Below are 21,889 nucleotides of genomic sequence, written 5' to 3'. Positions count from 1 at the left end.
GTATAAAGGCAGTGTTTATCAAACAATGCGTCTCCGCGGCAGATGGCTCGTCATCTCTGGACGCGGCCCGGCTCGCCGTGCTAAAAGGCGCAGCTAGCCTCTAACGTCCTATCCTAATGGGATTGGGGACTTCTTCTTTCCAATGAATTATATGTAGAACAAGTGGGATTACTTTAATCTCTGTTATGCCCCTCCCCCCCCCCCAAAAAAATCGCCCACTTGTAACATTCACGGAAAAGCCGCGCCGGCGAGCGCTTCAGATTCGGACGATTTTGGGTAACAGGAGGACGCCGAAATTGTTTTTTTCCGAGAGAAATCGAAACGAAATTCTTACCTTCAGGTTGAAGTGGCTGCCGTTGAAAGACTCCATTTCCCAGCATGCCTCACTCTCTCCAGAGGAAAAAAGGTGATTTATCCATTTCTGAGGGAAGAAAATAGTTGGTGAGTTAGTTGGTTAGTTAGCAATGAACAGGTAAACAGACATGTGGTTAAATTCGGTCGTTAGATTGGTAGTTAGTTTGACTACCCAACTAACCGATGAAAAGATTACCCGGCAGATTAGCGGCAAGCTACTGGTAACTAGTAGGTTGACCAAGTATGTTGGTTTGTTTGATTTCTTCTACATGTTGTTAGTGGTTTCTTGCTAGCTAATTATGATTTTAAGAACTAATACAACCAAATTTTATCAATTGTTGATATGATGGATTAGTTAATTTTAGCTAGTTATTTGAAAATGACTGAGAAACTAGCTAGCTGGCTAGCTAATGAGACTTAAAGACTAAATCAATTGGTTAGTATTAATACATGGTAAAATGCAATGTAGTAAATATGCAATGTCATCTTGTACAAGCAAAATATTGGTAATAAAAGAAATATGTCATGTCATATAATATGATATTAAAGGGATATAAATTAATATTTACTATATCAGGGTCATTACAGTCAAAATTTGGTATTATTATACCTTTGACGAGTGGCTGTTTTTTGTCATTTATAATAATTAATATTAGCAATTATTATTTACCCTAAAAAAAATATTTCAATACTGACTTAAAATTATGAATGTTTTCATAATATATTTTTATATTTAAAATATGACTATTTATTATATACTTTAAAAAAATATTTCAATACTGACTTAAAATTATGAATGTATTCATAATATACTTTTACATTTAAAATATGACATATTGTCTTTTAATCATTACACATAAATTATACAAAGTTCGTAAAACTAAATGAATGAAATTAAAGTGAATAGAATTGAACACCAATTCTTTGTTATTATATATTTCTTTTTTTATATCTATAATTTATTATGATATACTTTAAAAAAATATTTCAATACTAACTTAAAAAATATGAATGTATTCATAATCTATTTTTACATTTAAAATATGACTATTTTGTTTTCATTTTTCAAAAATAATTAAACATTAATCAATTATACAACGTTCGTAAAACTAAATGAATGAAATTAAAATGAATAGAATTTAACATTCATTATATTTTTCTTTTTTTAAATTAAAATGATTAGAATTGAACACTGCTTATTGTTTATTATATTTTTCTTTTTTTATTTATAAGTTTAATATTATATGCTTTTTAAAAATATTTCAATACTAACTTAAAAAATATGACTGTATTCATAATATATTTTGACATTTAAAATGACTATTTTTTAATCATTAAACATTGATAAATTATACAAAGTTCATAAAACTAAATGAATGAAATTAAAATGAATAGAATTGAATTATTATATTTTTCTTTTTTTTAGGTTAAAATGAATAGAATTGAACATTTATTTTATTTTTATTTTTTTAAATCAAAATGAATAGAATTTAACACTTATTATATTTTCCCTTTTTTAAGTTAAAATGAATAGAATTGAACATTTATTTTATTTTTATTTTTCTAAATTAAAATTAATAGAATTGAACATTTGTTATATTTTCCTAGAATTTAACATTTATTATATTTTTCTTTTTTTAAGTTAAAATAAAAAGAATTGAACATTTATTATATTTTTTAAATTAAAATTAATAGAATTGAACATTTGTTATATTTTCCCTTTTTTACTTATCATTTTAAAACATGATAAAATAATACAATGTTTATCAAAACTACTAAATAAATTCAATTAAAATGAATATAAACATTGATACACCAAGTAGATTATTTTATCCATAGTATTAAACTCATTACATGCCATTGACGGCTTTAGACGTCCAACCCATTTGGACGTCTTGCGCCGTCATTGGTTGCCAGTGAGTCAAATTTAAAAAAAAAATCCCAATTTTTGCATCAACATCTGCACAAGTGTCATCCAATAATCAAATGAGAGTGATGAAAATCCCTTTTCATAACAAAAACGACTTATTCTATTCCTAAAAAGTACTTTAACGTAATTGCGATCACTCTCGACCACCGGCGTCCAATCCGAGGCGGCGGTAAACGATCCGTCATTTACTCAAATGGATCGGACGCCGCCATGGTTTCATCACGGCGAGCCGAGCCGAGCCGAGCCGACATATGTTCCCATCATCTCCGTTTCGGCGGGATTGACTTGATCTGCTCGATTAATCCCGCTTTGTGGGATTGAAAAATAACAAAGTGCTTTACCTTAATACCTTTTGCGGGGACAATACGTCGTTACGGTAATGAGGACAAGATGTCATCTTTTGGCGGATTGTAATAAAACATGTTACAGATTTTTTTTTTCATATTCTGGGGATTATTGGCATTTTGGTTCATTTGCAATGAGGGAAATTAATTTCTGATATGGAGTGATTATCTTAATTCAAATTGTAATTGACTGTGGTATTGAATTAATTTTTTCGTTTTTCATTTTTTAAATGTGATATTTCGTATTTGGAGAGGTTAGATATATCACTTTAAAAAGACGTCATTGTAATAAAAGGGTAAATAGCAACATTTTTAAGGAGAATAGCGTCTGCGCTGCCATTGACGATTATTATCGTTAGTATGACTAAATTCTTAAATTTTCATTAATTTGTCTATGAGGGTTCATTTTTTGTCATTTTTTCTTTTTTTTATTAAAATATGACTTATATTGAGTGGCACGGTGGGTGAGTGGTTGGCGCATCAGCCTCGCAGTTCTGGGATTCTGGGTTCGAATCCAGTGCACTGGCATTAACGATTATTATCGTTATTATGACTAAATTCTTAAATTTTCATTAATTTGTCTATGAGGGTCCATTTTTTGTCATTTGTTTTCTTTTTTTTATTGGAAGATGACTGATATTGGGTGGCACGGTGATGAGTGGTTAGCGTGTCGGCCTCGCAGTTCTCGGGTTCTGGGTTCAAATCCAGGTCAGTCCATCCGTGTGGAATTTGCATGTTTACTTGCGTGGGTTTCATCCCGCATTATAAAGACATGCATGCTAGGCTAATTGGATGCTAAATTATTCCGAGATATGAAACAAAAACATGGCCGCCTCATTTTACAGTAATCCCTCAAATATTGCGGTTTCACGACATCACGTTTTTGATTTCTGGGGGATTTTTTTGGTAATTTTTTTGCGTGGGCCTCACAGTTCTGGGTTTGAGGGTTCGATTCCAGGTGGGTCCTCACTGTGTGGAGTTTGCATGCTCTCCCCGGGCCTGTGTGGGTTTTCTCCGGGTACTCCGGTTTCCTCCCACATCCCAAAAACAAGCACGCTAGGCTAACTATTGGCTAAATTGCCCCTAGCTATGATTGTTTGTTTGTCTCATTGTGCCCTGCGATTGGCCGGACACCAATTCAGGGTGCCCGAAGGCAGCTGGGATAGGATCCGGCACCCCTAGTGAGGATAAAGCGGTTCAAAATAATGAATGACTGTGTTAAATTAGGTTAAAAACTACAAAAAAACATGGCGGCTTCTGTTATTGTCTTAAGTATTGACGTTAATTTTGTTTTTTTTCTGTCTAAGTCACATGTGTCAAGGTGGCGGCCCGGGGGCCAAATCTGGCCCGCCGCATCATTTTGTGCGGCCCGGGAAAGTAAATGATGAGTGCCGACTTTCTGTTTTAGGATCAAATTCAAATGAAGAGTATAGATGTATATTACATTTCCTGATTTTCCCCCTTTTAAATCAATCATTGTCATTTTTTAATCCATTTTTATTTCTTTTGTGGTTTTAGTTCAAAGCGCATTTTGTAAAATCTAAAAATATATTTAAAAAAAGCTAAAATAAACATTGTTTTAGATCTATAAAAAACGGAATATTCAGGGCTTGTAATCCAGTTATAAAAAAAAATATCTAAATATTATATCTAAAATGGTCCGGCCCACATAAAACCTAGGTCTGACATCTTTGGTCTACGTGAAGGTTGCGAAAAGTGGGCGGGGTTTGAATCCCAACCCGCCGAGAATCGAGAAGCGATTGCTCAATTTCCGAATGTCGGAGATTCCTTCCGCAGGCGGTAAAAATTCCGATTTTACGACCCTGACGCCAAAAGTCTTGATTCCACATGCTTTGATTTCCCGAAAATGGCAATCGGGGCCAAAAAGGGCACAAAAAAATAAATAATAAATTTTAAAAAACAACCAAAACACACCCGCGTTTTGACCTCAGCATGACCGATGATGATTGAAAAGCAATACAATAGTCTTGGAATTAGTGTGGGTAAAAAAGTTGGATTTAAAGTCGTACCTGCACGTACGCATCTTTTTGGAAGAAAAAAAAATGAAATAAAAAATGAAAACATAATGTGGGCCGCCTGCGGGCAAAGGGAGATGCTTTCATGTGGCATCGGGGAATTTCAGCGCCGGTAAACTGACACAATAAAAATGAGACAGAGAAATCATTTTTCACTTGTAATTAGTCGTCATTTGATTGGCAGCGGCGCAGCTGACAGAAAAAAAATGTCATTTTTAGAGATTTCTAATTAGCTAAAAAAAAAAATGTTTTTTTTTTTTAGAACCTGCAAATAACAAATAATCCTGAAGTATATTGCAAAAAAATACACATATATATATATATATATATATATATATATATATATATATATATATATATATATATATATATATATATATATAGTACTATACTATATAAATACAGTTATGCTAGTGAAACAGGTTTTGCAGAACAAAAAGAAAATGTCGAATGGTTAATACGTCCGGCCCGGAGTTATGGGGTCGAGGGTTCGATTCCGGGTTGGTCCTCGCTGTGTGGAGTTTGCATGTTCTTCCCAGGGCTCGCGTGGCTATTCGCCGGGTACTTCGGTGTCTTCCCACATCCCAAAAACATGAATGCTAGGATAACTCAATGCTATATTGTCCTTGTGCCCTGCGATTATTAGTTTCAACTATGCAGAGGCAAGCCATCCCAAAAATGATTTTTCATGCACCATTTCAATTAGTACGAGTCGTGATCATTTATTAGGGTGTTCCGTCACCCCGTAGTTAGCTGAAATAGGCCTCACAGTTCTGAGGTCGAGGGTTCGATCCCAGGTGGGTTCTCACTGTGTGGAATTTCTCACTGGGCTTGTGTGGGTTTTCTCCGGGTACTCCGGGTTCCTCCCACATCCCAAAAACATGAATGCTAGGATAATTCCATGCTATATTGTCTTAATCTAGGAGTGATTGGCTGTTTGTCTCCTTGTGCCCTGTGATTGTTAGTTTCAACTATGCAGAGGCAAACGTCAAAAAATGATTTTTAATGCACCATTTCAATAGTTAGAAATTAGTCTTGATCATTTATCAAGGTGTAACGCCTCCCCAGGTCTCCGTATTTAGCTGAAATAGGCTCCGGCACCCCCCGCGACCAGGCAGCAGAATGCTTAGCGTGACGGCCTCACAGTTCTGAGATCGAGGGTTCGATCCCAGGTGGGTCCTCACTGTGTGGAGTTAACAAATAATCTCGCCGGGCTTGTGTGGGTTTTCTTCGGGTACTACGGTTTACTCCCACATCTCAAAAACACGCATGCTAGGCTAGCTAGCTCAACACTCAATTCAGGGTGTCCCTTGTTAGCCGGGATAGGCTCCAGCACCCCCTGATAAGCGGTTTGCAAAATGAAGGAAATGTCCCCAAAGCGATTGATTGTCCAAGTGCACCCAAACAATAACCACGATGACAACGGCGTTTATGGACATCTGTGTCTTGGCATCGCTGGGGAAAAAAAAGTTAACAATAAGAAAAGAAAAGAGAAGAAAAGGAGGAGGAGGAGGAGGAGGAGGAGTAGCCATGTCGCTAACAGCGCTAACAGCGCTAACATCTCCGTGTGTGTTGGGGTGTTACAGCCGTGTTGCATCATGCCGCTCCGAACAAAAAAAAAAAGAAAAAAAGTCTTTGCTGACAATGAACGCTCAAGTCGGCACAATTTTGCGGCGAAAAGCTCAGACAAAAGTGAAGCGCTTTGCAAGTGAGGCAACCTCCGGGCCTCGGGCTTTCGTCGCCCCGACGCCGTCCACGACACCACCGCGCGCCCGCCCGCCATCACAAAGTGGGGCCGGACTTTTGACGCCATTTTTTTAAATTTTACGCTGAGCGGATGACGTCGACTCGACTTTTTTGCCGATCGGGTGGAAAAGTTGGGATTTGTTGTTGTTGTTGTTGTTTAAAGTCTCCTCATTGGCTGCCATTGACGGCGATAGATGTCCAATATAATTAGACGGTATGTTTGTGTAGTGGTTTGAGTGACAGAGGCCGGAAAAGCGATGCGGTGCTGAAAATTAGGAAAATTGGGTCCAAATTTGGGGGCAAAAAAATGTGGTGGCGTATTTTGCGGACTATAAGACGCACCTGAGTAGAAGTTGCACTAGCCAAAAAATGCAGAATGAAAAGGAAGAAAATATATGAGTTGGACTGTGTAAGTTATATAAAATGCTATCATTTTGGTTATCAGTTATACTTGATTAAACATTAAAGTCATTGTAAAATAGGGAATAAATTAATGTCACTAATGAACAGTTTTTTGTTAACTATAACTTAAAATAACAACACAAAAAGCTGTTGTCAGTCATACTGAAAAAAATAAGATGTATATAAGTCGCACTAGCCGGAAAAAAATGGCCACTGAAGGGGAAAAAATATATATAATTAATTTTGGGTACGGCTTATCCACAGTTATATTTCAATATACATGAAAGTAATTGCAAAATAGGGAACAAAAGACAAAATAATCACTTGTTAATGTAATATAATAACATATTTTTGTATAACTATAGCCTACAAAACATAACAAATATGAGTTGTACTGGAGTATAAATTACAATTATTAGTAATAATATTTTGGGTGCAAAATTATACATTAAACAACAAAATAATCACCTGTTAAGGTAACATTTTGTAGAACTATAGCCTTAAAAAAAACACTCAGAGTGAAAAAAATAGACATTATAAGTTGCAGTAGCTGAAAAAAATGGCCAATTAGGGGGCAAAAAAATAATAATAATTAAATAATTACTTTTGGGTAGCGCTTATCCACAGTTAAATTTCAATATACATTAAAATAATTGCAAAATGGGGAACAAAAGACAAAATAATCACCTATTAATGTAACATAATAACATATTTTCAGATAACTACAGCCTACAAAACATAACATATATGAGTTGCACTGGAGTATAAGTTATAATTATTAGTTATAATATTTTAGGTGCAAAATTATACATTGAAAAAACAAAATAATCACCTGTTAAGGTAACATTTTGTATAAGTATAGCCTTTTAAAAAAACGTAAATAAGTCGCACTAGCCAAGCGACGAAAAATGTTGCGGCTTATAGTCCGGAAAATGCGGAGCGAATAACCCGCATTTGGCGTCAGCAAAATAAAGTTGACTCTGCTCTTTGTTTGCACTTTTAATTATTATTATTTTTTGTTTGTTGACCGTCTTCCTCGCGGTTTGTTTACACCTGCAGTGTTTATTTTTTTTGGGGGGGGGGTCGCAGACGGCGTTCCTTGAGGGGGGAACGCCACGTCAGACGCATTACAGCGGCGAGCGTCACGCCCGCAAAAAGGGTTAAAAACTGCAGGCGGCGTTCTTTTGGGTGGCGTCAGCAGGACGCTTAATGAAGCGTCGAGCCGTTCCGTCAGGTCCAAGCAAAATAAAATCATTTTTTTCAAGTGCAAAATGTAGCAAAGGACTTTTAGGATTGACGTCAAATTAATATTTGCATGCTAAAACATAGCTTTTTTGTTGTTATTATTATTATTTGTATTGGAAATAACGTCAATAAATTGGGAATTGGCCTTTTTTAAAGAAACAATGGATTAGAAATACAACTTGCTTTATAGTTTACTTCAAGTGTTCATTAATTTGTTCATTTTCTGAACTGCTTATCCTCACAAGGGTCGCGGGGGGTGCTGGAGCTGATCCCAGGTAACTACAGGGGGGACACCTTGAACCGGTGGCTAACCAATCGCAGGGCACAAAGATAGCTAGGAGCAATTTACAGTGTTTAATCAGCTAGCCTAGCATGCATGTTTTGGGGATATGGGAGGAAACCGGAGTACCTGGAGAAAACCCACACAAGCCCAGGGAGAACATGAATCGGAGGCCAGCCAATCGCAGGCCACAAGGAGACAAACGACCAATCGCTCGGAACTAGGAACAATTTAGCATACAGTTAGCTAAGGATGCTTGTTTTTTGGGATGTGGGAGGAAGCTGGAGTACCCAAAGAAAACCCACACAAGCCCAGGGAGAACATGAATCGGTGGCCAGCCAATCGCAGGCCACAAGGAGACAAACGACCAATTGCTCGGAACTAGGAACAATTTAGCATACAATTAGCATAGCATGCATGTTTTTGGGATGTGGGAGGAAGCTGGAGTACCCAGAGAAAACCTACACAAGCCCAGGGAGAACATGCAAACTCCACATAGTGAGGACCGACCCGGGATCGAACCCACAACCACAGCGCGCTAACCACTAGATCGCCAAGTGGTACGGGGTGCTGGAGCCCATCCCAGCTAACTTTGAACACCCTGAATCGGTGGCCAGCCAATCGCAGGCCACAAGGAGACAGACAACAATCATAGCTGGGGGCAATTTAGCCAATAGTTAGCTTAGCGAGCTTGTTTTTGGGATGTGGGAGGAAACCGGAGTACCCGGAGAAAACCCACGCAAGCCCGGGAGAGCATGCACACTCTACACAGTGAGGACCCACCTGGAATCGAACCCTCGAGCCCAGAACTGTGAGTCAGACACAAAAAAATAACACAAAATATAAATCCCCCAGAAAAAAATGTGATGTAGTGAAACCGCGATATTCGAAGGATTACTGTAAAACGAGGCCACCATGTTTTTGTGGTTTCTTTGCTAAAAGTGGGGAGTCCCTTCTCTTCGATGGCGACCGGCAAACTTTCCAGGCCGAGTCATTAAGCGTCAATCCGCGCTTCGCTTTTCTACGTCCAAACTACACCAAGTTCAGATGGGTTTTCATCGGGTGGCATTTTTGTAATAAAGGGCGTCACCGTGCGAGAAACGGCACGACGTGTCCTCCACCCATTTGATGCGGTGGTCCCGCTCTGTCATTTTGCTCCCTTTTAAGACAATTCAATGTGTTTTGGCTTATTAGAAAGAACATGTTGAAATTAAAGGGCAACAACAATCATAAAAAAATATGTAGGCCCAAAAACTTCTAAAAATATATATCTATACGACTCTATTGTAAAATTCTAAACTATTAAAAATGATTTTTCTTTATGGTTTCAAATGATTCAGTGAAATAAACCAGACAAATGCATTTAAATGCATTATTAAATATATTAACACTACTAGAAAACTTAAAGGATATTAAGTAGAAGCTAAAAATACAAGAATAAAAAAGGATTATTGATCCTGATTTCGAAAAATTGACAAGAATCATTTTTAAAAAATAGATGGAAAAATATGTTGAATAAAAAGAATAAAAGATAAAATGAAATACTATTTAAAAATATGAATAGAGTAATAAAATGACACCCATGAAAAATGTGTATTGGTATTACACAAAATGAAATGTATTTAATTTTTTAATCATGATAAGATCTTTGGAAAGTGGACGCAGATATGAATAAATAAATAAATAATAGGTTAGAAAATAACATGGTAAAATAAACAAAATGAAAATTGTTTAGTAAATAAGTTGGCAAAAATGTAATGTATTAATTTGTATTTTTAATTTAAATACAATGAAAGGTGAATATGAGACGAATTAAAACAGCAAGGTATATGTAACTGTGTGCAAATATGTATTTATAATGAAATGGCAAACAAATATATTTTCTATAATATTCTTCCATAATTAGATTTTTAAAAAACATGAATAAAAATGAAGGCAATAAATCAAACAAGATGACACGTACTAATGATAACCAAAAAATTAAAAAGAGACGTGTAATAAAATATGAAACTAGATCAAGTATAAAACACAAAATACAAATCTTACTCAACACAAGAAAAAAACGCATTTTACAAATGAGCTATGCATATATGACAAAAAAAATATTGTTCAAAAATGGTCCTATCTCATCACATCTTCACGTCAATTCAAATCAAAACAAATGTTCCCAACTTTGTTGCTCGCGTTGCCTTCGCTGACAATCGGACGCCCGAGCAACAAGTCCATCACTCCAAGCCGACCACAAAAACATGCAACCGTTAGCCCCAAACCAACACGCGCTCGCCTAAACTAACCGTCTAAAGCGAAGTAGGAGCTTGAAATTTGCTGTCCACGACCCCCCCCGACGGCTACGCCGGTTCGGCTAGACCCGGGCTCGGCTCGGCCGACGTTAAACAGCCCCTTTCGCTAGCACGTAACGACTCGGATCCACTTCTCCCAAGCTCCGCGAAGGAGGCGTGGCTCACAGCCCGTGACGTCAACTCAGTTTGGCCTCAACCAACCTCGCGGGGGAGTCCAACCTAGCGCCCTCGTCTCATTTTAACAATTTTACAACAAAATATTCAATTTTAACTCATTTGAGGGCAAAACTTGAGTATTGAGAGGATATTCGAATTTAATACCGATAGGGTTGTTATTGACAAAAGTTATGAAATGGTGGTTAAAACCCAAAGCGGGATTAAGAGCCTCTCCCCCCCCTGGACGGAGAGGATGGTACGTTCCCGGGCTCAAATTCCGAGAATTGAGCTGGTCTGATTCTTAGAACTGGGCTTCTTAGAAGTGGTGATGCAAGAAGTTTCTAGGAAAGCGCTACCAGGTGATTTTTTCCAAAAATTCATTTTTATTCTATCATCACTCCCCTCCTCTGCTCTTCCTTCCCAGCTCGCCTCGTAACCATTTAGCGGCCACTTTATGGCCTCGCTTAAATGACAACATTTTTAGGGGGTTAATTTGTCTGCGTGCGTGCGTACTTGAAGCGGCGAAGGTGGCGGCTGCTCCGGCTGTCAGACAACCGAGCAGCACGCGTCTTCACGCCGTCCTCCCCTCCCCTTTTCCACCCCATCCCTCTCTCGGCGAAAGCGTTCCGTTTTCCCCTTCCACCTCCTCCGGAGCCACCCCCGGTGCTTCGCGGTCGCTGTAGCCGGGATGTGGCGCGCCTTAGGCGGCTGCAGCCAGCGGCCGGAGCCGCCCCCCTCCTGGTTGTCAGTCCGGACTAACTTTGATTTGAGATTTTTTTTTTAAATATTTTGTTTGGGAACTCTATCGTGTGTTTGCTGGGTTCGAACGTCGAATGCGCGATGGGTTAAACGTGATATTGTTGCATAAATGTGCAAAAAAATGGATTTGTGTAATGTGGTGTTGTTGCGTGTGAGTGCGTGTTTCCGCGGTGGAGTTGTCAACTTGTCTTTTTTTTTCGTTTTTCGTAAGTAGGGGTTGCACGTTGCATGTTTTTTTTTCCACTATCGATTGAAAGCATTGTTATTACATTTGTTTTGAGTTGTGCACGTATGAAAAAAAATAGTGCAAAAAGTCCAGGTAGTTAAAATGTAAAGTAAAGTAGTTAAATTGTTGTTGGGATATGTACGACAAATATGTAGTTCATGATTAACCCGTGACAGAACATCACTTGACATGTGTCTCCCTTTTGAAAACCGTTAAATTTTAATTATTCGGTTCCAAAAGGGCTTAGTGTTTTTACTTATTTTTGTAGATAATTTTTATTGTTGTTCCAGACATCTAAAAAAAATTAAAGTTGCATTTATTTGGGGAAAATTGAATTTATTTTGTGCATGTTTTTTTTTAAAGAAAATATTTTTGCTTGTAATAAAACCGTTTTTACAAGATGAAATTAAAGTCAAAAGATTGCGTTTTTTGTTTTGTTTTATTGTAATACAATGTTTATATGCTGCATAATTCTATCACGCACTTTTTTTTAGCCACGCGCAATCTAATCGCTCGCATCGCTATGCACACTGCCCCCTTATTGTAATTCATTTAAATAATTTGTTGTCCTCTTCTTGTCAACCCGCATTTCCCTCAGAGCTGCGTTTTAGGAGCAGGGGGGTAAAAAAAAAAGAAAAAACAGCGTGTCAAAATTTAATGTTCCGTAACTGGGCGTTTTAGTTAACCAAATGGCTCCCTCTTGTGGCTTAGGCGCGGAACTTCACCAGGAAAAAAAGCGGTTTATAACTAAATTGTGTGCTTTTTTTTTTACGTGATCTAGAAGTCAGCAGGATGTCTTGCTTGACCGACAGCTGCATCCAGTTCACGCGTCACGCCAGCGACGTCCTGCTAAACCTGAACCGCCTACGGAGTCGGGACATCCTCACCGACGTGACCATCCTGGTCAGCCGGCAGCAGTTCCGGGCACACAAGACCGTCCTCATGGCTTGCAGGTACGCATATGAAAACGGTCTACGACATTGGTGACCTGAGGCCAAAAACTGAAGGTCCAGATGACTATAATGATCTGTTTTTATTGTCTGTGTAAAAAAAAAAACAGCGGACTATTTTACACCATCTTCACCGATGCGCACAAGTGCAATCTGAATGCCATCAGTCTGGACCCCAAAGTGGACCCAGAGGGTTTTGCCATCCTGCTGGACTTCATGTACACATCCAGACTGGCGCTCAGGGAGAGTCTGATCGTGGCTATCATGAACACGGCGGTCTACCTGCAGATGGACCACGTGGTGGACACTTGCCACCGTTTCATCAAGTCCAGGTGGGTGGTAAAATCCCAATGTGTGGCTTGGGTTCAAGACCATAGTCAACTTCTCTGGACTATCTACGTAGGGGTTGTGATCCAGACGGTCTGCAGGGATGGGAACAAATCTAGGTTTTGTGTCCTAAGAGGGGTGGTGGTTAAGATTCTGAGGTCTTCGTCAAGTCCTAAGTCCTGAGGACCTCATTTTCTGGCAGTCTTAATCTTCAGTTTTTGGGGCATTGACATGGTTTCTCCTCCCACAGCGATCCAACCGTTAAGCTCCCCCGAGACGAGTTCCTGGTAAGCCCCCTGGTCATGCCCCAAGACATCCACGCCTACCGTCCCCACGACATGGTGGACGCTCTTCACAACCGTGTGGCCCCCTTCCGGGACGCGCGCCCCACGTACGGCGCCGCCGGCATGTTCAACGGCGTGGGCACCCCCGCCAACTACCACCTGTACGGTCAATTCCCCGTGCCGGGGTTCCCCTTCCCACTGTGCAAGCTGACCGACGCCAAACACGCTTTCGGCGACCTGTCGCGGAGCGGGATCCACCCCCACAAGCACCCTCACGACGCGGCGGCCATCGGCCGGGCCGAGTACGCCCGGGCGGTGGGTTCCTCCGGCGTCCTGCACGCCGCCAACTTCGCCCCCAGGGAAATGGGTCGCGAAGACGAGGTCAAGAAGGAAAACCACGAGGGTTTCGGTTTACCCGTGGGTCTCAACGGGAGGAAACGGAACTACCCCGCGTTGACCCTAGACCACCACCACCATCACCACCACAAAGACAAGGAGCAAGCCCCGCCCCCTGAGGGCGAACCGATCCATCACCACTACCCGCCAGGGCGCAAGAGTCTGATGAGCAGCCCGCAAAGCCCCCTCAAGTCGGACTGCCAGCCCAACTCGCCAACCGAGTCCAGCAGCAGCAAGAACGCGGGGCTCTCGCAGGCGGTTTCGGGGGTGCCGCAGTCAACGTCGGGGACGCAGGACCCCAAAGCTCGCAATTGGAAGAAGTATAAGTTTATCGTGTTGAATCAGAGCGTGAGGGAGGACGAGGCCGGTCCGCGGGACCCCGGGTTGCGGTCTCCGCAACGCGGGGGTCCGCAGACGTACCCCCACTCGAGGGACGGCGACAACCCGGAGGCGCAAAGCACGCGGGTGAGCGTGGAAGATCACCCCATGCCGCAGAGCAGTCGACTTAACAACATCATCGGCAGGTGAGAGAACGTTCCGGTCGAATCCGGTTCCGGTCGAATGGTGTTTTTCCCGGGAAATTACAACAAATCATACGAGGTTGTCATCCAAGAGCGAAATGTCAATATTAAGGAGATTAAAATCGGACTATTATGAGGTTAGAATTGAAATAGGAAATCATAGATTGGACTATAACAAGATTCAAATGGTAGTATTAGGAGATTAAAAGGCATTTTGTTGGCTTATTTTTGATGGAAAGGCAACTGGAAGGAAGTTTTTGGGTTTTCTAGGCTTCAATTTTTGTTGATGGTAAAACGGCTTTTCTCGTAATGTTAAGTAAGATTGGAAAAAAATTGGAATATTATGAGATTTAAGTCATTTTATGGTTTTTATGGGATGTGGAACGGAAGTTGTTTGGTTTCGGGGCGTCGATTTAAAGTTGTCTCTGTGAAAATTAGTTTTTGGTGTAAAATTGGGAGGGAAGCCAAAAACTAGGTTAAAAAAAATTGTATTTATTATTTTAATATCAGTCGAACTGAAGGCTGTTCAACTTTGACGTTAAATCGGTGTCAAAAAATTTATTTTGGAGTAATTTGGGGGAGATTATTGAAGTCCTGTTTGATGAGAATGACTTTTTTAATGTTAATATAAGCGATATTGGTTTAAAATAAGATTTTCAGAAGATAGTGGTGTGCCTTGATTTATTTATTTTTACTGTAAAAAGTGTGCCGCAGACCAAAAAAGGTTGGGAAACACTGATGTAAAACTCCATTGCCGATTAATGGTATTCAATAATTGCGGGTGTAAAAAAAAAAAGCTTATTTAAGGGGATTTAAAAAGATAAATTTTGTTTCCTCTATTTTTTGGGGGGCCGTTTTGGACTGACAAATGTTTATTGATATATTCTGGAACATTAGGAAATAAGCTGTCTTTTTGCTTGCGTGGATTTGCAGTGATTTGTTTAATGGAGCAGAAGGAATTTTGTTGAAAAGCCGCAAAGAATTCATACTTGAACCGCTTTTGGAATTTTGCCGACTTGTTCATCCTGACAATCCACATTTTTTGTTTTGTATTGTTAACCATGATAGTGGAAAAAGTTTGCCAATAGTTTGAAGTTGAATTTTTGTTGTTTTCTTTTGAATGCTTGAATTGTGGAAACGAGAAAGTCAACAAATTTCTTCATAGGCATTTTTTTTTTTAAATGATGTTTTGGGATTTGTCCTGATTCTAATAATCGAATGCAAAGGTTAGATTTTAGATATAATATTTATATTTTTTTATTAATAGATTAAAAGCCCTGAATATTCAGTTTTTTATAGATCTAAAACAAAGTTTATTTTAGCTTTATATATATATATATATATATATATATATATATATATATATATATATATATATATATTCAGATTTTACAAAATGATTTTTGAACTAAAAACACAGAAAAAATGGATTAAAAAATGACTGATTGATTTAAAAGGGGGAAAATCAGGAAATTTAATATACATCGGACCATTATAGATATAATATTTAGATTTTTTTTCATAAATGGATTATAAGAACTGGATTAAAATCCCTGAATATTCACTTTTTTAATAGATCTAAAACAATGTTTATTTTAGCTTTTTTTAAATATATTTTTAGATTTTACAAAATGATTTTTGAACTAAAAACAGAAAAAAATTGATTTAAAAAATTACAATTGATTTAAAAGGGGAAAAATCCGGAAATTTAATATACATATATACTCCATTTTAATTTGATTCTAAAACAGAAAGTCGGCACTCATGATTGACTTTCCCGGTCCACACAAAATGATGCGGCGGGCCAGATTTGGCCCCCGGGCCGCCACTTTGACACATATGATCTAACGTAAATTCAAATTCAATTGAATGTCTGCGTATATTTTATATTTTTACGATTATGATTTAGTTAACGTGATCGTCAAAGTTATGAGGAATAATTAAACTCTTTTTTTTCCTTGCTAATGAGGATTTTTGACACCGCAATGAACAAATTACTGGATTAATTTAAAAAAAAATTCCTCCAAAAAGTACTAAAAAAATAAACAAACTGTTAGTGGATCTCACACAAAAGATGTTGTTACAGTTTCACTTTCCATAACCTAAAAATACCTCTGTAATAATGAAAAAGGTCCATTGCCCAAGATTTCTGGCGCCTTTTTGACTTTTGCACGGGTACGACACCCCAGGAAAAACCAGAAAGTCCAAGTGTATCTGCTCAGGAAAACTCCCGAAATTCCTTGAATGCATCGATTGACACTCCAACTTTCCTTTTAACAAGTTCCCTGGACGTCTCCCTTCGGAACGTGGAGGGTCAACACGCCTCGCGATTCCTGAACCGCCTCAACTGCTCAACATGTGGCGCCCAATCCCCGCAACACTCTGAGGTCTGCCCTTCGCGGTCGCGGCTTGGCGAGGACGGAACCGAAATGCACTCCGAGTACTCCGACTCCAGTTGCGGTAAGTTCTCCTAAAACTTCTTCTTACAGGATTACCACGCTACTCTAAAATGTCACTTCAATTCTATCGGGTTTTTCTAGCGCTTGATTAATTTTCAGCAAAAGCTCAAAGACAAAAAAATACAAAGCTTTTCTTTTTCCAAATAAACAATAGAGAACTTGATTGCATAACTAAATTCACCTAATAAATTTCAGTTCACAACATTCCTTCGCCTCATTGCGCCACATTAAAAAAAAACCTGACTCATGTCCGCCAACGTACTTCTAACTGCGGAATCTGATTACAACTGAACTACATTTCCCATAATGCCCCTGGCTACAAGAGCCCTGCTCCATCCAAAAGATGCAATTTCAGATCAGGTTTCAACCACAGTGCAAAAAACAAGACCACCTCTCTGATTGGCTGTTCACTCCCCACAGAATTCACCTATTTATATCCACACCGACCCAAAAACTGCACACCACCACCACCACCACCATTTTGGATTTACTCCAAACCAAACAGGGCCAGATGCGAATCCACCAACGTTTTTAAATCAAGTCCATACGCCGCCCGTTTCTCCGTACCCGTCTCCGCCCATTTTCTAAGCCTCCGCCCTCTTTTCCCGACCAGAAAACGGCACTTTCTTCTGCAACGAATGCGACTCCAAGTTTTCCGAGGGGGAAGCTCTGAAGCAGCACTCGCTCCAAGTCCACAGCGACAAACCCTACAAGTGCGACCGTTGTCAAGCCGCTTTCCGCTACAAGGGCAACCTGGCCAGCCACAAGACGGTCCACACAGGTGCGTCCCCGTGTCCCACCCACGTTGTCTTTCCCTATTGGCTCTGAAAAATGAAAACGGAGTAAAAAACTGCAACTGTTTCCAGGCGAGAAGCCATATCGCTGCAACATCTGTGGTGCTCAGTTCAACCGACCAGCCAACCTCAAGACTCACACTCGCATCCACTCAGGAGAGAAGCCATACAAATGCGAGACGTGCGGCGCTCGCTTCGTACAGGTGACATTTTTATTTGTATTATTTATATTAGCGTTTTGCCAGATCCAAAAAAATCAAGTCCAGGGAGTCCTTGAGTCACAAACTATTTAGTAGTAAGGATGTCCCCAATGAAAAATTGTATTCATTCATTTTCTGAACCGCAAGGGTTGCAGGAGGTGCTGGAGCCTATCCTAGCTAACTATGGGGGACACCCTGAATGGGTGGCCGGCCAATCGCAGGGGGCGCAATGAGACAAAAAACAATCATGGCTAGGGGCAACTTAGAGCAGGGGTGTCAGACTCGGGTTGGTTCGCGGGCCGCGTTAACGTCAACTCGGTTTCATGAGGGCTGGACCATTTTAATATAATATTTAGATTTTTTTATATAAATGGATTAAAAGAACTGGATTAAAAGCCCTGAATATTCGTTTTTTATAGATCTAAAACAATGTTTATATTAGCTTTTTTTAAAAAATATATTTTTAGATTTTACAAAATGATTTTTGAACTAAAAACTGAAAAAAATGGATTAAAAATGACAATTATTGATTAAAAAGGGGGAAAATCAGGAAATGTAATATACATCTAAACTCTTCATTTTAATTTGATCCTAAAACAGAAAGTCGGCACTCTTCATTTACTTTCTTGGGCCACACAAAATGATGCGGTGGGCCAGATTTGGCCCCCGGGCCACCACTTTGAGACATGTGACTTAGAGTGTTCAACCAATTAGCCTAGCATGCATGTTTTTGGGACGTGGGGGGAAACTGGAGTACCCGGAGAAAACCCACACAAGCCCAGAGAGAACATGCAAACTCCAAAAAGCAAAGACCGATTTGGCATCAAACTCACGACCCCAGAACTGTGAGGCAGATGCGCTAAGCACTTGGCAGGGGCAAATGTTCAATTAGCTTGGCTGCATGTTTTTGGGACGTGGGAGGAAACCGCAGTACCCAGAGAAAACCCACGCAAGCTCGGGAGAATATGCTAACGCTCAGTCACAGTCGCCAAATTGTGTTTTTTTATATATTTATATATATAAAATCTACAAAACAACAAAATAATCAAGATGGACAAGGATAATAGTCAAAAGAAACAAATGTTTTGTAATAAATTCATCCGAAAAATTGGAATTCCCAAAATCGGGTGACGTGGACTCAAACTCGCTCTACTTCCTAGCGACGTAACCCCAATTTCCACAAGTCAAAACCTGATAGGTCGAGAACCTAGCACCCCAAGGACTCCCTGTACTCTAAAATATTGTGACCTTAACCCAGTCGATGTTTTAACCCGGCTGGAAACCCTGAAAATTGAACAGGAAGTAGGCCACATCCCACATTAAGCATCCTCCCATAGCTAATCGTTTTTCTTCACGGCTAACTCGCTCCGCTCTGTAATCCGACAGGTCGCCCACCTCCGAGCCCACGTGCTGATCCACACCGGCGAAAAACCGTACCCCTGCGAGATCTGCGGGACGCGTTTCCGCCACCTGCAGACCCTTAAGAGCCACTTGCGCATCCACACGGGAGAGAAACCCTACCACGTAAGTCCATGTCATAGTCCTCGTCTACCGCAAACCTAGCAAATACGTTAGCCCGAAGCTAACTTTTGAAACAAACTGTCCTTAAAATGTCAATTTTTTGACTCTTTTTGGACCTTTTAGTGTGAGAAATGCAACCTGCACTTCCGCCACAAGAGTCAGCTGCGTCTACACCTGCGGCAAAAACACGGCGCCATCACTAACACCAAAATCCAGTACCGCGTTTCCACCGACGCTATGCCCACGGACCTCACCAAGGTTTGCTGAAATGGACAAGGCCAAGGTGGACAGATTGAGCCCCACAAAGCTACGTTACAATCATCCCCAAAAAAATGAGCGCCACAAGGTTCGTTGCGCTAAAAAAAGTGTTGTCATAAATTTGATTCTATTCCGATTTGAGCCGACGGTTGCCACGCGCTTTAAAAATGGTGGTCTTGGAGGTGAGACCGTGTTTGGAAGTTGAATGCACAATTGTTGAAGGTACTGTTTTAATTGAAAACTTAAAGTAAAATGGTGGGTATTGGATGCGTTTTTGGGGGCGGGAATTTTTTTGTTTATTTTTTAGAGCGTGTTCAGATTTGCACATTTGATTGATCTCCACATAGGCCAAATATTGTATTGCATTATTCAGATGTGATTAAGTTTAAAAAAAGTCACTTTTCCAATTTTTGGGGGGGTCAGTGAACGCTTCAAATTTTTACATATCTTCACATAAGGTAGTTTTTTTAATTTTATTTTTTTTGTACTATTTTGGTTTACAATACTGGCTGACACAGAACCAAAACTTTTTTTTTTACATTTCTTTTAATTATTAATACTAAATTACTTCATTGTAAGTCTATTCCATTTAAAGCACGTTATTTCTTAAAACTCGCCAACTTTTTATTGCCAAAACATTAGAACGCTAATTTCTTTAGAACGCCGTAGCACTCAAAAAAGTCTATTTTTTTTGCCCCAAGACAAAAAAATTGCACTTTAATCTGCAATTTCTTTAAATTGTACCCATTAGATCTTACCAAGCCAAAAATATTAACTTTATTGCACTTTGCCATTCATTTTTTAGCGCGTGGAGATCTCCCAATTTTGAGTTTGTTTCAATTTTAAACCATTAGTAGCAGTACCTGAAATGTCCACCAGGGTGAAAAATGGTACAAAGCGTGGCCATATTGATTCCTAATCGCTTTAAATGTGTACAATCATTTAAGACGCTAGTCCCACACTGTCCTGACAAATCAAAAAAAGACGGCGTTACGGTAACAAACGACAAAAAAAACGGGTTTCCACTACATGTGAACGTAGAGTCACTTTATGGTTTCTATGCGTACAGATCTATATAATAAATATCTACGTACGTATGTTTCGCCAAGCTTCGGAAGTACGCGTATAAAGCTTTATTTTGTCGAAAAACGGAATGTAAAATAAAAGGCAATTTTTTAAGGAGATGATTAGAAAAAATACAGTATTTTATATCAGAGAAATTACTTTTCTGGAAAAATTGACTGATGGGTGGTTAGATATATTTTAAAAATAATGGGAGTTGTCTTTACATTTTTGAGCACCGTTGTAAAGAGTAAAAAAAATTTAAAAAATGGAAAAAAAATATAATTGTTCAACAACTGCTTATGCATGAGCCACTCATTCGAGAGGTACGATTATAAATATTCTGACATTATTGTGTATTTATAAATTGTTCTCTGCGGGCGGAGCCAATTTTTCTTCGATGTTGACTTCAATTTTTGATGTATTTTTAGGTGTTTTTCTTCTCTTTTTTTGGTTGTTGTTGCTTTTTTTGGTTTTTCATAAGTGAAGGTTTACAGTTTTCTTGATCCTCGTTATCGCTCCCGACGTACAGTTGTGTCGTTATCACTTTGTACATAAACACTGTGGATTCAATGTGCCTTTTTCTCCACGGCAACGCAAGTCAGCTGTTAAAAGGTACGCCCACCCACCCTCGACTCCCCCCGTCTGTGTGTGTGTGTTTATGAATGTGGGTGTTTATTTTTCAATGCTTGTCACCTACCTTGGAAAAAAAAAACATGCAAAATGTGTCACTGTAAATCTTTTTGGATTGGGATTTTCTAACTGAATTGAAAAACTATTGTACATTGTCCTTTGATGTATGAATGTAAAATAAAGGTATTTGCTTTCTATGTATTAAGGACTGGATTTATGTTTAAATACTTCAGTTTTTTTTTCTTTTTTAGAAAGTGGGGTTAGATCTGAGGAATTCATTAATTTGAGTTTTTTTGTATGGTTAAATTGACGGGGGTTGCCAGAATGGGAATCTGGCAACCCATTATTCAATAGATTATACAGTGGGAGTGTTTTTTTCATGTAATTATTTGTTTTTGGGGGGGCTTAGAACATTAAAAAAAGATTAAATTTAAGACTGTTACTTTTGTTCAATATTTAACTATTTTTTAAAATTTGTTTATAGCTTTATCTGAAGAAATTTGGAGGGAAAACTATTTTTTAGGGTGAAAATGATTTTAATTTTAAACCCAAAATCCTGTGTCTTTGATTTAAAACTTTTTTTCCCTACAAAAATATACTATACTAATAGGTTTAGTACTTTCTGCTTTTTATCTACAGTTCATGTTGAAACAAAAGGGTACAAGAAATGTTTTTCCGGTATACTTTCTAATGTAAATCTATTATT

General features: G+C 39.0%; 2 protein-coding genes across 4 annotated transcripts in view; one reads left to right on the top strand and one right to left on the bottom strand.

The window, feature by feature from the left end:
* Positions 1-385, bottom strand: part of lpp (LIM domain containing preferred translocation partner in lipoma) — a 147,445-nt gene extending 147,060 nt beyond the window's left edge. The window contains exon 1 of one of the 2 annotated variants that reach the window (XM_077607419.1): positions 335-385. In XM_077607419.1, the coding sequence (XP_077463545.1) occupies positions 335-370 (36 nt within the window). In that variant the 5' untranslated portion in view covers positions 371-385. The remainder of the gene's footprint in view (positions 1-334) is intronic. The other variant, XM_077607417.1, reaches the window with a different exon arrangement.
* On the top strand, positions 252-21,384 carry bcl6aa (BCL6A transcription repressor a). 2 transcript variants are annotated; one of them, XM_077607406.1, is made up of 9 exons: positions 252-406; positions 12,560-12,731; positions 12,839-13,060; positions 13,306-14,259; positions 16,538-16,716; positions 17,329-17,496; positions 17,582-17,712; positions 19,096-19,233; positions 19,354-21,384. In XM_077607406.1, exons 1-9 carry the CDS (start codon positions 379-381, stop codon positions 19,495-19,497), a joined length of 2,136 nt encoding a protein of 711 aa, XP_077463532.1. In that variant the 5' UTR covers positions 252-378; the 3' UTR covers positions 19,498-21,384. The 2 variants fall into 2 exon arrangements, with proteins under 2 accessions (XP_077463532.1, XP_077463531.1); XM_077607405.1 differs by lacking the exon at positions 252-406 and adding an exon at positions 11,109-11,152.
* The last annotated feature ends 505 nt before the right edge of the window (positions 21,385-21,889 follow it).

This window comes from Stigmatopora argus, chromosome 8 (genome assembly GCF_051989625.1).
Source record: "Stigmatopora argus isolate UIUO_Sarg chromosome 8, RoL_Sarg_1.0, whole genome shotgun sequence".
NCBI classification, from domain to species: domain Eukaryota; kingdom Metazoa; phylum Chordata; class Actinopteri; order Syngnathiformes; family Syngnathidae; genus Stigmatopora; species Stigmatopora argus.
This window is presented reverse-complemented; position numbering and strand designations above follow the sequence as displayed.

Coding starts and splice junctions, on each gene's coding strand:
- bcl6aa (XM_077607405.1), top strand. CDS start 11,122: ATGCAAGAAGTTTCTAGGAAAGCGCTACCAG. Junction 14,260..16,537: donor CTTAACAACATCATCGGCAG/GTGAGAGAACGT, acceptor CCTTTTAACAAG/TTCCCTGGACGTCTCCCTTC. Junction 17,713..19,095: donor GCGGCGCTCGCTTCGTACAG/GTGACATTTTTA, acceptor GTAATCCGACAG/GTCGCCCACCTCCGAGCCCA.